At 43.1% G+C, this 16,000-nt stretch overlaps 1 protein-coding gene across 1 annotated transcript; it reads right to left on the reverse strand.

Annotated features, from left to right (window-relative positions):
- Positions 1-460: 460 nt before the first annotated feature.
- LOC144695006 (cytochrome c oxidase subunit 5B, mitochondrial-like) lies at positions 461-9,427 on the reverse strand. Its single transcript, XM_078565855.1, has 4 exons — positions 9,267-9,427; positions 7,641-7,711; positions 6,343-6,442; positions 461-692 (listed from the first exon to the last, which is right to left on the reverse strand). The coding sequence occupies exons 1-4, from the start codon at positions 9,373-9,375 to the stop codon at positions 580-582; spliced, it is 393 nt and encodes a 130-aa protein (XP_078421981.1). The 5' UTR covers positions 9,376-9,427; the 3' UTR covers positions 461-579.
- Positions 9,428-16,000: the final 6,573 nt, after the last annotated feature.

The following is a 16,000-nucleotide window of genomic DNA, read 5'->3' on the forward strand; positions in this document are numbered from 1 at the left end:
AAATCAACTCGCGAGTTTTCAGACGTAACTAAAGTTATTCTCTATTTGCTTCCTGCATCACCTGATAAATTAAAGTTTATATTCAATTCTTTTGGCACAGATAGCTCTGGAACATGTATGGGAATCATTGTATTAGCCTTCCATGTAGTCAAACTTACTTTCTGGTATTAGAATATACCAGTTTCCAGACAAAGGAAGCTGGCACCATCTCCCAGCAATTGTTGCTGTGCTTTGCAAAGTAAGATGTATTTCGTTTTTTTGGAGGAGTGTGAAGAGAACAGGTAGCAGTGAGGGCTCAACAATATTTTCTTAATCCTCTCCCTCATGCAAGTAGTGCGATTGAAATTCTATTTTCCTGGGCATTACATCAGACTGTACAGTAACAGGGGCCATGTTTAAACATCAGCTGAAAGATATTTTCTATAATGCAAATGCATAATTGACTTTGTAACGATAGGCAAATATTTAATGCTGTTTATTTTGTAAAGTGCACATCTTCATTTGAAACAAAAATAGATCAATATACTTAAATCATTTGAAGTAAATTAGGGATGAGACACAATAGCAACTGTTACAGAGCTAATGAGGAAGTTCATGATGCTCGAGTTTATAGTGAGATCCACAGGATGGACAGCGCTGGGGATTTCCTGAATGCAGCCAAAACCAAACAATTGCAGTGTTGTCTTCTTCACCTGTAGTTAAAACAAAGATCATCATACCTTTCTGAATATTAAAACAAAGGAAATGATACCTCAACCAATATTTAAGGCATTCATTTGGAAGCCATCTAATAGGAGAGATTTTGAACAGGTTTTTAAAAAGTGCATTTTCATTCTCTTTGCATCATCTCACCGTTAAAGACTATAAGGTGCTAAAGATGAAGCCCAAAGCAAACCGGAGGAACAGCACCATATCTTCTGATTAGGCACTTTCCGGACTTAACATAGAGTTCAATAACTTCAGACCATGAACTCCCTCTTTACCCCTTTTTTAATCCAATCATCTATTTTCTCCCCACCCCAACAGCCTCACCCCCAGCCCCCACAATGGGGCCATCTGTCACTTGTTCTTATGTTTTGCAAACACAGACCCTTTTTCTGCCATTAACACATTCTTCTATCTTTATGCCACTATCAGCACCTTTAGTCTTTAGCACTACCATTAACACTCCCTTTATCTTGTGACCATGGCATCTTTATCAAATTTCTCCTTAGCTCCCATCTATCTCCGATGACCTATTTTGCTCCACCGCCTCTTAAAAAGTATAAAATCCAACACATTTCTACCTCGTTAGCTCTGAAGGGACATACAGACTTGAAACATTAACACTTTCTCTCTCCACAGATGTTACCAGACCTGAGCTTTTCCATATTTTCTGTTTTTACAACCCTATTTACTGCCCTGCACCATTCTACACTGTCCCAGGGGCATTAACAAGCAACTATTCAGTGCAGGATTGGAGTCATGTATAGGATAGGCGAAGTGTTGTCAACTTCTTAACAATAAGAACACACAGCTATCTGCTTCTGAACCTCAGCTTCCTGTGTAAAAAAAAAACACAAGATTCTTTTATTCCTTATTCTACACCAAAGGGCAATACATGCAGGACTTAGCACACTTAACTAAAAAACATCCTTTAACAAAAATTATAAACATTTAACATAAACATCACATCTCCTCCCCTTTAGTCAGGAACAAATTGGTAAGGTGGTTTTCAGATTTGCTTTGGTCTAGAGAGGAGTGTTGGTTTCGGTATCTCAGTTTGTTTGCTTAGAAATGAAAGGTTCTGCTGTTCCACAGTTGCGGTTACCAGGTGCTACAAGTTTGCCAGTTGCATCAAGTTGGGTTTCACCAACTGGAGCAGAGGTTTCCCAGAAATCTTCCACTGTGGCTGGAGATCCCTAGAAATTTGGTTCCTTGGATTTAGTTTCTCTAATCTGGTCAGTCTCTCTTCCAAATTTCATGGAAGATTCAACATCACAGGTCAGTGGTCCTTGACGCTTGATGATTCTTCTCAGGAGCCACTTTGGTGTCCCACAGCAATTTCAGACCCAAACAGAATGATCCAGATTAAACCAGAGCTGGTTTACTTGTGTCATGTGACCTTTTCTGATCAAGTTGCCTCAAACCAATCTTTCCTTTCAAATCTGGACACAGCAAATCCATTCTGATACACAGTAGTCTTCCAAACATCAGCTCAGCAGGAGATACACCAGTTGTTGAATGAGAATGTTATGATACATCAAAAAGTTCTTCAGTTTCAGCTTCCAATCTGTTTACATCCTTCCCTTCAATATGGCCGTTTTGAATGTCTGGACAAAGTGCTCCACTTCACCATTTGAGGATGGGTGGCAAGGTGAGATGAGAATCTGGTTGATTCCATTGTTTTTCAGGAATGTTTGAAATTCATATGTGAACTATGTGCTGTTGTCAGACAATTTGCTCCAGCACTCCAAAAGTAGTGAACATATTCCAGAGAGCATCAATGGTCTTTGTCGAAGTGGTCGACCTCATGGGAATAACACGAGGCCACTTTGTGCGGGCATCCACCACAATCAGGAACGCGTGTCCGGGAAGTGGTCCAGCAAAGTCCACATGATGTCTCTGCCATGGGTGGTCAGGCCAAGTCCATAGATGTGATGGGGCAGGTACAGAAGACAACTTTATTTCTTGGCATGGAAGGCAATCACTGACCATGCAGTCAATGTCTTTATTCAGGTGTGGCCACTATAAATGCAGATGAGCTAATGCTTTTGTTTTGATGATTCCCATGTGACTGAGGTGAAGTTCTTCTAACATTTGTGTTTGGAATTTGAGGAATAACAACCAATTCCAAACAACTGTCTTGCAGAGTCAGCTCAAATCTATGCATGTAGTAAGGTTTAAGCTCAGTAGTCACTTCTTGAGGTACACACCAACCCTTCTGTGTACAGGTAAACTTGACAGCAAAGCATCTCTCTGCATTTCAAGTTGCATTTGATCCACTTTAACAGGTAACATGTCTATCTGGTTCACATTGAAAGCAGTGACTTCACTTTGGGTTGTGGAGCTATGGTGTAACAGAAGTCTGGAAAGTGCATCTGCACTTCCATGATTCTCAGAGTGAAATGTAATTTCATACTTTTAAACAGATAAGATCAGTGCCCACCTTTGTAGGTGTGCAGCAGTGTCAGGGTTTATGACTTCAGGCACCAGCAACCAGGTTAAAGGCTTGTGGTCTGTAATTAATATGAATTTATGCCCATACAAATATTGGCGGAACATCTTGGCTCCATAGATTAGTCCAAGAGCTTCCTTCTCAATTTGGGTATAATTTTGTTCTGCCTTGGACAATGTGTGTGAGGTGTATGCAATATGCCTTTCACTGCCATCAGGAAGTGTGGGAGATGACAGCTCCAACACCATATCTAGATGCATCACAAGTCAGGCTGACAGGTAACTTTTCATCAAAATGTCCCAGGACTTTGGCAGAAGTGAGCTCTTGCTGAAGTTCCTTGAAACTTCCTGACAGGCTTGTGACCAATTCCATTTTGCATTCTTCGTCAGCAGATTATTCGGTGGTGCTGCCTTGATAGCCAAACTGGAAATGAACTTGCTGTAGCAATTCACAAGTCCCAAAAATGAACAAAGCTCCTTAACGTTTTTGGGCTGTGGTGCATTCACCACTGCCTCCGCCTTTTGTCGATCGCATGCCCCAGCTACTCCGCTGAGGGCTTCAGGAACGAGCATTTGGATTTCTTACAGTGGATGCTGTATTTTTCCAGTCTATGCAGGACCCTGCCTAGGCTCTCTAAATTGGGAGATTTTTCCCAGTGATGAGCATGTCATCTTGGAAGCAGATTACACCAGGGAGGACCTGCAGTATTTTGTCCATAGCCTGCTGGAATAAGGCTGGTGATGACATGATTCCAAATGGTAGCTGTTTGTATTGATTATAGACCTCTGTGCTGATGGTTGTATACTTCCTGGAAACTTCACTCAGCTGCATTTGCAAAGATAGGTCAAACTTTGTGAATAATTCACATCCACTCAGAGCAGCGAACAGGTCCTCAATTTTCGGTAGCAGGTACTGATGCACTTCCAGGAAAGGATTAATGGTGAATTTATAATCACCACATATTCTGATAGACCTGTCATCCTTCACTGCTGGGACTATTGGAGCTGCCCACTCTGCACAATCAACTTTCTCAATTATCTGAAAGTTCCTGCTCGATTTTCTATCACATTGAGTAGAGAACTGAACGTGGTTTGAAGAACCTTGGTGAAGCTTCGGCCTTCACAGCAAGTTTGGCTTCAACGTTTTTAATGGCTCCAAGACCTCCTTTGAAGACATCAGTATGCCTGTCTCACAAGGTTGCAACATGGGGTTACAATGCACTTTATTTATCTTATTCCAGTCCAGCCGAATTTCTTTCAGGCAGTTCCTGATGCACGATCCTCTTTCACAATGATAAGTGGTAACTTTGCTATTTGATCTCCATATTTAGCTTGAACGGACATTTTTCCAAGTGTATTCACAGGCTCAGTGTAGGTGCTAAGCTGGAGGAGGATTTTCTCCAATGGGCATTTCTTGAAAATTTTCTCCCATGTCTTCTCTGAAGCAATAGAAACAGATGCTCCAGTGTCAACCTCCATTTCAACCATTTTACCTATTAAGGCAATGCCAACTTTTAGTCCTTCATCTAGTTTCAGATCAGACTGAATGCAATACAATTGCTCTTCTGCATTGTCACTGTTAGCTTCACTGTCTAGTCTGGACTTGCATTACTTGGAAACAAAATACAAAAGTAATGTGTCTATTTAAACTGCCTGTTTATTTTCAAACATGACTTGTCTGTGCTCCTTGTGATGCTCTTTTCTTGGCGGTAATGCTTTACTGTGATCAGCCTTTGATCTACATGTATGCTGTATGTGTTCTGTATTATGCCCTATTCCATTACAGTAGTAACATGTTTGAAAGCATGTACACCCTGAATATTTTTTTTAACTTCAGCATGGTTAGAATGCGCTTTCAAATCTCCATCTTATTTCTCTGCTATTTCTATGCTTTGTGCAATTTCAAACACTTTCTCTAGCGTCAACTCTTGCTCCGCTAACAATATACACTATATTCTTTCATTTTAGTCCACAAACCAAGCGATCACGCAGCGCCTCTTCCAGATAACCTTTAAAGTCACAATGTTCCACTAATTTTCTCAACTCGGCCAGGAAATGGGAAACTGACTCTCATACTGTTCTGCGGAGAAGAAATCAGTTAACGTTTCGAGCCTTCACGGCCCTTCGGCAGAACTGAAGCATAGTTAGGAGAGGGGTAAAATATAAGCTGGTTTAAGGTGGGGAGGGGGGGGGGGGGGGGTGGAGAAAGAGAGAGAAGTTGAAGGTGTGGTGATTGTGGAGATAAGCAAGCAGTGATAGGAGCAGATAATCAAAAGATGTCACAGACAAAAGGATCAAAGAAGTGTTGAAGGTGGTGATATTTGTCTAAGAAAAGTGCTAATTAAGAATGGAAGACAGGACACTCAAAGTACAGCTCTAGTAGGGGTGGGGTGGAAAAGACTAACAAGGTTTTCTCTCTCTCCCCCCCCACCTTAAACCAGCTTATAATTCACCCCTCTCCTAACTATGCTTCAGTTCTGCCGAAGGGCCGTGAAGGCTCGAAACGTTAACAGATTTCTTCTCCACCGATGCTGCCAGACCTGCTGAGTTTTTCCAGGTAATTCTGTTTTTGTTTTGGATTTCCAGCATCCGCAGTAGCTTTTAGCTTTTTGTTTTTATCTCATACTGTTCTCTTCAGTGAAACCTGAATCTCTCAGGAATAATTGCTGGTCTGGGATAAAAGTATAACGAGTGCTGTTCAAAGCGTCCACAAGCTCCTGGAAGCTTCTATCTGCTGGAAGAGAAGCCTCTACGGCCCCTCATAACATACGCAGACACACACAAGCACCTGAACCCCAGCCTCCTGTGTAAAGAGCAGAAAGTTCCTTTATTCCTTATTCTACATCAGAGGGCAATACATCTAGGACTTAGCACACCCTACTGCAGTTTTTTTTTTTACATAAAACTTATTTTTAACTAAAGTGTTCTTTTTACAAAAAACCCATAAACGTTAAACATCAACAGGGGTGGCAGGAGATCCCCTTGCCACTAAGGAACCAGCTCAATTTATTTCCCCCAACTGACATGGTAATTTTTCTGGTGCTAGTTCACAAGTTACTACATGTATTGGTGTCAATTCCATAAATTCCCATAGTGGGATTTGGTTGAGTCACTAGGGCAGTACATTAGACTGCTGTCGAGTGAAAGCACTTTTCAAGTCAATGCCTCAGCTAAATTCTAACTTACAAATGCAGCCAACAAGCCTCTTGTCAGTGGTTGCAGGAACAACATGAGGATCCTCCTTGGTACCTGCATACTCTTTAGGTTTGAAGATACTGTAGGGATCCTATGGAAAAATGTAATATGAAAGATATTAAAACTGATGGAGAAATAAAAGTAATTGAAGCAACAAAAATGGTTTTTATTGGTATGGAGTTACACAGTAGAGAGGTTGGAGTTTAAATTGCACTCATGCATTTGGGGCCTTTTGTCACATTCTACCATTCTGACAAAAATTAGCAAGGTGTTTACAAGCACAAAGCACAGAAAGCCTGGGTAGTAAAATTAGGGTGCAGTGCATTGTCCCACATCTACACACTTGGTAAATATTGGATTGATCATAGGGACAAAGGGCTCTTCTGGTCCACTGAGACCGAGAAAACAAGGCTTTCACTCATTTGTTACTAGATTATCAAGGAATTTTACACTAACCCTCTCAAAATCACTGGTCAGGTGTCAGCTGGAGTATTGGGCTCCACACTTTAGGGAGGCTGTCAAGACATTAGAGGTTGAAAAGGGGAGTCACAATAAAGAATTAATTAGCCATAGCCTGAAATATTTGGTTATGTAGCTTGAGGGGCATCCACTCCATTAGTGTGGGCTAAAATGAGGAGGGAAGCCTCCATGAACTGAATGTACCAGGGATGCAGTACTTCAGCTACATGGAGAGACAAGGAAGTTGGCACGTTTCTCTTTAGGGAAGAGAAGATTTAATAGAGATGTTCAAAATTCTGGAGAACCCATTTCCTCTGGCAGGAGAGTCAGTAACCAGAGGGCACAGATTTTAAGTAATTGGCAGAGGAGTTTTTAAAATAATAATGGAACGAGTTGAGGTCAGGAATGAAAGGGTGGTGGAAGCAAATTCAACTTTCAAAAAGGAACTGGATAAATACCCGAGAAAGGAAAAGAACTGCAGAGCTATGATGAAAGGGCAGTTAATTGCACAGCTCATTCAAGAGCTGGCACAGACATGAACAACTTGGCCTCTTGCAAGAACCTATGATTATTGCTTTGCTTAGGCTAGGAAGGTAATAACTAATTTAATTGCTCAGGAAATATTAATCGAATGAAACTCCGAGGAGTTTGAACAGTTGAAGTTGAGTTGAACAGCTAGTTCAACTGACCACTCAAAGACAAATCTATTTGCAAAACTTTATTCAGTTCATATTTTAATGGTCAAATTGTCACAAATGAGTTTTTAAAATGGAGATCATACAGATGTAGTATTATCCTATTTGTATTAATTTATAAGCAAATAAACATACCATCCCTTTCTTTATAGCTTGCAATGTTTTCCGCTCAAGTCCAGTTGATTGTTCTTCATCCGTTGGAATGCCTAATGTAGAAAAACTAAAGTAATTTGTGGTATATTTAAAAAACTGCTTCAAACCAGAACTGCAGTGAAACAACATGAAATAGGAAGACCTGTTTTTCAGCTCATACAGCCCTTTATCAATTAGCCTCCAAACCAATTCCAGGCCACTTACAGATTACAAATACTTAACTATCGTAGTTCTTTGAAATAATAATGCAGCTTTCTATTAATCAGTTTATCAACTGTTTAATCATGAAAAAATATAGCTGGTGCAATTTTTTACTCCCACGCAGCCGCACCTCCCACAAACTCAAACTTCACTATCTGTGAAGCTACTCAAGAATAGTGTTGCAGAGTTCATGATCTACTGTTGTAACAATGAGGTACACTTTAGAATGATTGCTGTGTCCCTGTTGCACATGCTGATTATATTTTAGTAGTTTGGTCTGAAGTATATATTTTTAAAACAAAAATATATGCTGAAGAAAAATGCAGAAGCTGGGTATTAATTGCTCAACTTTGGTGAACGCTTTTCAAAATACCAACTTTGCCATTCATTTTGGTTCCTGAGCAGTTTAGCATCTCTGACAGAGCCCTTAAAACTCAATTATTCTCTGAGGTACACCAGACAGCCATTAAGTTTCATCTCCCTCCAGAGGCTGGAAGACAGTTGAAACAACTAAACCTGCTCCTCGTTTCTTTGGCTAGATTCTTTGAGAAGAACCCCACTATGATCAAAGCAAGCATTAATCTTGAAACATTTAGCGCTAGGTTTATAATTTAAACTCAAAACATAAGCTCATTGAAATGGGCATGATTGTATCAAAGTCTTGTTTTCTGGCAACTTATTTCTCCAAAGATTACATTGGACATCAGGTATTTCACTTTCCCAACTGAATGGATTTAAGACTAGATTTGGATGAACTGGGAACTGAGTGACTTTGTTTTAAACAGTTAATGGTATTGGATTGGCTCAACATTCAGATCATTGAGGCTTCCCTCCTCATTTTAGCCCACACTGATGGAGTGGATGCCCCTCAAGCTACATAACCAAATATCTCAGGCTATGGCTAATTAATTCTTCACTGTGACTGGCTCCAAACCACTGGATCATACCTTCTGACTGACTTTAGTCAGCCACTGAGAGTCAGCTCAATCTGATAACAGGGAAATGAGAGGGTTCATAAAATGTTTAAAAATCACAAAAATTAAAACACAGTAAAATGGGAGGTCGAAGCACCTTAATTATTTTGAAGTGAAATATATGGAAGTTTATGGGTCTGAGCCCAGCCCCACCGCCCCTGAGCTCCGAGAGGGGGGGGGGGGGGGAGAGGGGGGCGGTTTAAATCACAGTCGGCATTCGATTATGCCCCCCGCCCCGCGCACCTGGCTCCATCTGACCCCTCCCACCAGCCACCCCACCCCCGGAATGGACACGTCCACCCCGCAAAGTCACACAGGGGTCACCGGTCAGTGCGGACGGACACAGGCCCCAGGGATCTAGCCGCTCACTATCAAACCGGCCTCGAACTGCAGCCACCGCTGATTCAACCCCCAACCCCCTAGGCTGCCTTACCTGTGGATGCCATGGGCCTGGCTATAACCCTGGCGGCGGGAGTCCTTGACGCCGTCAGGCGGCTCAGGCCGCAGGACCACAACTTCCATCTAAAAGCCGCCATCGCCATCCCACAACCGTCTAAACACCTCCTCCTGCTCGCAGCCGCTCTTATAGGCGGGCGGAGCCGGTGCGGACGATTGACAGGGTGGCTCAACCAATCAGAAGGGGGGAAGCGGGTGATTGACAATGAGGCCCGACCAATAGGAGGGGAATATAATGGAGATCCGACAAATCAGAGTGGGAAGAGCAGTTGCTTGACAGGAAGGGCCAATCAATGAGGGGGAGGAGAAGGTGATTGACAGAGAGGCCTGACCAATCAGGGGGGAAAGATGGAACTGGTTCCATCCACCTATAAAATCCCGCAGTGGCTGAAAAGTTCATCAGTAAAGTAATGGAAGGTAAAAACGAAAAGCTAAAAGCTACTGCGGATGCTGGAAATCCAAAACAAAAACAGAATTACCTGGAAAAACTCAGCAGGTCTGGCAGCATCGGCGGAGAAGAAATCAGTTAACGTTTCGAGTCTTCGGCATGAAGGCTCTAAACGTTAACTGATTTCTTCTCCGCCGATGCTGCCAGACCTGCTGAGTTTTTCCAGGTAATTCTGTTTTTGTAATGGAAAGGGTCATCAACAGTGCTATCAAGCGATATTTGCTTAGCAATAACTTGTTGACTGACGCCCAGTTTGGGTTCCGCCAGGGCCACTGAGCTCCTGACATCATTACAGCCTTGGTTCAAGCATGGATGAAAGAGCTGAACTCCCGAGGTGAGGTGAGAGTGACTGCCCTTGACATCAAGGCAGCAAAACTGGAGTCAATGGGAATTAGGGGGATAAGTCTTCACTAGTTTGAATCATACCCAGCACAAAGGGAGATGGTTGTGGTTGTTGGAGGTCAATCACTGCAGGAGTTCCTCAGGGTAGCGCCTCGACCGAGCCATCTTCAGCTGCTTCATCAATGACCTTCCTTCCATCATAAGGTCAGAAGTGGGGATGTTCACTGACAATTGCACAATGTTCAGCACCATTCTCGCCTCCTCAGATGCTGAAGCAGTCCATGTCCAAATGCAGCAAGATCTAGACAATGTCGAGGCTTGGGCTGACAAGTGGCAAGTAACATTCACCCCACACAAGTGCAAGGCAATGACCATCTCCAGCAAGAGAGAATCTAACCATCGTCCCTTGACATTCAATGGCATTACCATCACTGAATCCCCCACTATCAACATCCTGGGGGTTACCATTGACCAGAAACTGAACTGGACTAGCCATATAAATACTGTGGCTATAGGAGCAGGTCAGAGGCTAGGAATCCTGCGGCGAGTTACTCAACTCCTGACTGCCTAAAGCCTGTCCACCATCTTCAAGGCGCAAGTCCACTTGCCTGGATGGGTGCAGCTCCAACAACACTCAAGAAGTTTTACACCATCCAGGACAAAACAGCCCACTTGATTGGCACCCCAACCACATTCACTCCCTCCATCACCAACAGACAGTGGCAGCAGTGTGTGCCATCTACAAGATGCGCTGCAGAAACTCACCAAAGCTCCTTAGGCAGCACCTTCCAAGCTCACGACCACTACCATCTAGAAGGATAAGGGCAGCAGATACACAGGAACACCACCACCTGGAAGTTGCCCTCCAAGCCACTCATCATCCTGACTTGGAAATATATCGGCCGTTCCTGCATTGTCGGTGGGTCAAAATCCTGGAAAGCCCTCCCAAAGAGCACTGTGGGTGTAGCTACACCACATGGACTGCAGCGGTTCAAGAAGTAGCTCACCACCACCTTCTCAAGGACAATTAGGGATGGGCAATAAATGCTGGCCAAGCCAGCGAAGCCCACATCCCATAAATGAATAATAATAAAAAATAATAGAACCAGAAAACACTGGAAATGCTCAGGAGGTCTGGCAAGAGAGAGGGGGAAAAAATAAGTTTAAAATTCAGGTCAATGATAGGGTCGCCAACCCTCCAGGTTTAGCCTGGAATCTCCAGGAATTGAAGATCAATCTCTGCTATGTGCATCTCTGGAGAAAAATTTTTAAAAAACATTTCCTTTGAACTTTTCTCTTTACCAGTAATAATAATATTGAAAATGGGGGAAAAAGGCTGTTTGGCTGACAGTCAAGCATCATCCAATTGGATAATGAGTCTTTTTGCTTTCCAATTGGTGTAGGAAGGCAGTACATCACAAGGATGGATGTGTTGGCCAATGAATGGCTGGAGCATAGGGGCATAATCATGTGATGAAACCTCCAGGGATGCATTTAATCACAGTTGGCAACCCTCATCAATGACCTTTCATTAGAACTGGGAAAATTTAGAAATGTTACAGGTTTTGAGTAAGTGAAAAGGAGAAGGTGGAAAAAACAAAGGGGGATGGTCTCTGGGAGGCAGGAGTTTTTAAATGACAAAAGGGTTAGTGGTGCAAGACCAAAGGGAAAGGTAACTGAACAAGTAAGAAAGAAAATATGTGTTGAGGGGAGGTGTGAATGGCCGAATGATGAACAGCTGCCTTCTGAAAGCAAAAAAAAAGGAAACAAGAGAGCAAAGTCAAAACCAGCAAAGAGAAAGGAACAAAATGGGGGCAGACGTTACAGTTTGTAATTGTTGAACTCAATGTTGAGCCAGGAACGGTATAAAATGCTTAATTGAAATGTAGAGAAGACCACATTGTGAGCAGCGAATACAGTATACTAAATTGAAAGAAGGATTTTAAATTGCTCTTTCACTTGGAAGGAATGCTGGGGCTTTGGGGCAGTGAGGAGTGTGGAAAGGGGAGAGGGTGTTGATTGAAGAATGGACCAGGGTGTGGCGGAGGGAATAGTGCCTTCCCCATTCTGAAGTGGAGGGGAGATGAACGTGTCTGGTGATGGAATCATGCTGGAGGTGGTACAAATGGCAGAGGATGATCCATTGAATACGGAAGTTGCTGGGTGGAAGGTGAGGGCACATAATGTTCACTGGGTGAGGGATTTCAACATCCATCACAAGAGTGGCTCGGTAGCACCACTACTGACTGAGCTGGCCAAATCCCTACCAGACTGGGTTTGCGGCAGATAGTGAGAGGACCAGCAGGAAGGAAAAACCAACATGACCTCACCCTCACCAATCTACCTCTCACAGATGCATCTGTCCCTAACAGTTCTGAAAGGAGTGACCACTGTACAGTCCTTGTGGAGACAAAGTTCCATCTTCACAATGAGGACACGCTCCATCATGTTGTGTGGCACAATCATGCTAAATGGGATAGATCGAAAACAGCTCTAGCAACTCAAAACTGGGCATACATGAGGCACTATGGGCCATCAGCAGCATCAGAATTGTATTTTGTAACCTCATGGCCCGGCATATCCCCCACTCTACTATTACCATCAAACTAGGGAAACAACAGTGGTTCAATGAGGAGTGTAGGAGGGCATGCCAGGAGTAGCACCAGGCATACCTAAAAATGAGATAGCAACCTGGTGAAGCTACAGTGCAGGATTATAAGCATGTTTGACAGAAGAAATGGCATGCTACAGACAGAGCTAAGTGACCCCACAACCAACAGATTAGATCAAAACTCTGCAGTCCTGCCACATCCAGTTGTGAACGGCAGTGGACAATTAAACAACTCACTGGAACGATCCTTAATGATGTGAGAGCTCACCAAGTCAGTGCAAAAGACAAGGCACAAGCATTTGCAACCATTTTCAACCCGAAGTGCCGAGTGGATGGTTCATCTTGGCCTTCTCCTGAGGTCCCCAACATCACAGATGCCGGTCTTCAGCCAATCTGATTCGCTCCACGTGCTATCAAGAAGACTGTATTTGGTGATGCTGCAAATGCAGAGGACGCACCTCCCATTCATGTGTAGTTGCAGTGCCTGTGTTAATGATATAGCCCACATACCTTAATATATCACACAATAAATACTATGTTTAAACTCCAATAATGGTCTTTCTCCATTATATTTAATCAACAAATAAATTCATTCATGTGTGCTCTGCCTGAAGGCTGGTCCTTGGCTCATTGTCTGATGATGCTTCATCCTGAGTTGTTTACTTAGCCATTTTGTCAGTTTTTCCACTCACAGGGGCAAGGCTAGGATGCAGATCCCAAGCCCACCTCAGCTGGAACTGGAATTGAACCCATACTGTTGACATCATTCTGAACCACACACAGACCATCTAACCAACTGAGATAATCAGCCTCCCAATCACCAAATACTGCCTTTAAATAATATTTGGAATCTCATTGCTGAAAAGTAGCAGCTCAGATCCTAACCACAGGACCCCCAGGCCTGGGAGGCAGTGACAGTGAACTCTGCCACCCTCACCCCAGGTCCATCCAGATTGAACCCAGAACTGCTGTTGCCAGAGTTGGCACTGACAATCTCCCTGCGGAACTGGTGGTCCAGTTCCAGCTGCGACTTCTGTTTTCAGTGGGCCTGAAAAGCACTGCCAGCAGTACTGAGCGGCCCAGTGGCATCAGCCCAGCCATTGGGAGGCAGCAACAGGGCCCAGGTAATATGTAATCAACCAATTGGGAAAACTGCATATGCACAGCTGGATGCGGGTATGGTAAGTGTGCATGTGCATATACAGTGTATGTACAGTCTCCATCTGTGTGACTGGCTATAGCAGCTCTGGGTTCAATGTGGATGGACCTGGGGTGAGGGTGGCAGAGTTCACTGTCACTGCCTCCCAGACCCGGGGGTCCTATGGTTAGGATCTGAATTGCTACTTTTCAATATTGAGATTCAAAACATTATTTAAAGGCAGTATTTGGTGACTTAGCTTTAAAAACGATATAATCCCATTGACCATCAGGAGGTTGAGCTATGTATTGGGGAGGGACATGGGGGAAAGCGAAGGCTTCAGACTAAATATTCAATGGCAACATAATATTTTCCTTCATTTTTATTTAACACATAACCGTTCATAAATAGCATTAAAAGTGCTGATTGCTAGGTAAGCGCAATAGTGGATAAATGCTCAAGAACTCACTTAGAACAATTTACAGTTACATTCTCGAGTTAAATATGTTTTCCTTCCCTGGACTCTTTTGGTAGAGCACCTGACTCAAAAGGTTTAAAGGTTGTGCACTAATTGAAGGCAGGTATGTGTCACCAGGTAAGTAAAGTCATGATGCACAATCAAAACTGCACATGCAAGGAATTTGGATGACTTACACATATGAGAACTCAGCCTGGTGGCCAAAGGAGAACACTTTTGGATGATGTCACAGAGGTGAATGGTACTGCACATGCACAGCTAACTAGTGAAATTTGGCTGACACATGCATGCAGGAAGTTTCACTTAAGCAAAATATGTTTCAGTTCGTTGGCGCAGGAGTCAATGAACTGAAACTTTGTTTAAGGATTGAACCATATGTTGTGATGATGGTGGAGGGGTCATATTTGGATGGAAACTTGTAAAACACCTGCCCAGCAACAGTGAAGAGTGTGTTTTTTTGACTAGCTTGTGGTAAATACAATGCATGTACTTCACTCATTGCATTTACCTAGTTTTGTTTTCTCACATGCATATTCTGAGCTAATATGGGGTTGCAGCACTTTACCATTCATTTTGTTTCGTTGGGACTTTTATAATGGAAGCCAAGAAATGTCTAAAAAATGGCCTTGTAGAGAAAACTTCAACAGCAAATGGAATTATTAAAAAAAGATCCTGATCAAGTATTCAGGACTTTTCATTAGAATCACCCTCTGACCTGGATGATGGGCGAGCACTTCCCATGGCTTAAACAAAAACTGCTGGAACTCAGCAGGTCTGACATCTGTGGAGAGAAAGACAGAGTTAACGTTTCAAGTCCGTATGACTCTTCTCCAGACCTAAAGAGAATTAGAAATGTGGTGAAATATATACTGTTTAAGGGGGTTGGGGGGGAGAGACAGGTGAAGCTGGATAGAAGGCCAGTGATAGGTGGAGGCAAAGGAGAGATTGCAAAAGTTGTCATAAACAAAAGGTCGAAGGGGTGTTGCTGGTGGTGATACCGGCTAAAGGAGGTGCTCATGGTGACATTAAGAGTAGAAAGCAGGATGTGCAAGTGACAGATGGCCCTAGTGGAGGGTGGGGTGGGGGAAGGGGACAGTATGGGAAAAAAGATTGAAATAGGCTAAAAGGTAGGGATAAAACAATGAATGGAAATAAATTTTAAAAATAATAATAGAAGTAGGTGTGGAAAAAAATATATATAAAAATTAAAAATCAACTTCCCAAAGCTTGGCAGTCTTTACATACATCTTCCGTTTACCTGATTACTTTGGAATTCTGAGAGAAACTGAGGAAATACAGCTAAGGCAGCCATTTAGAATGCACTACAAAAAAACTCTCATATGTTCCGTTTGGTTTCTGTCAGCACCACTTGACTCCTGGCCTTATTACAGCCTTGATCGAGACATGGAGATAGGCTGGATTTCAAAGTGAAGGTGCCTGCCCCTGACAACTGAGAAACATTTGACCAGTGCAGCCCAAGGAGCCGAAACTGAAACCAGTGGCAACTGGGGGAAAAATCTCTCCTGTAACACTAAGTTGTTGGATGCAATCATTTTCGCCGCAGAACATCACAGCAGGAGTTCCTCAGGTCAGTGGCCGAGGCTCAACTAACTTAGCTGCTTTCTCAATGACTTTCTCATTATAAAGTCAAAAGTGTGGCTGCTCACTGATGGCCCATTGCTGGGCACAGCCCT

The sequence above is a fragment of the Cetorhinus maximus genome, chromosome 20 (genome assembly GCF_964194155.1).
Source record: "Cetorhinus maximus chromosome 20, sCetMax3.hap1.1, whole genome shotgun sequence".
Classification (NCBI taxonomy): Eukaryota; Metazoa; Chordata; class Chondrichthyes; order Lamniformes; family Cetorhinidae; genus Cetorhinus; species Cetorhinus maximus.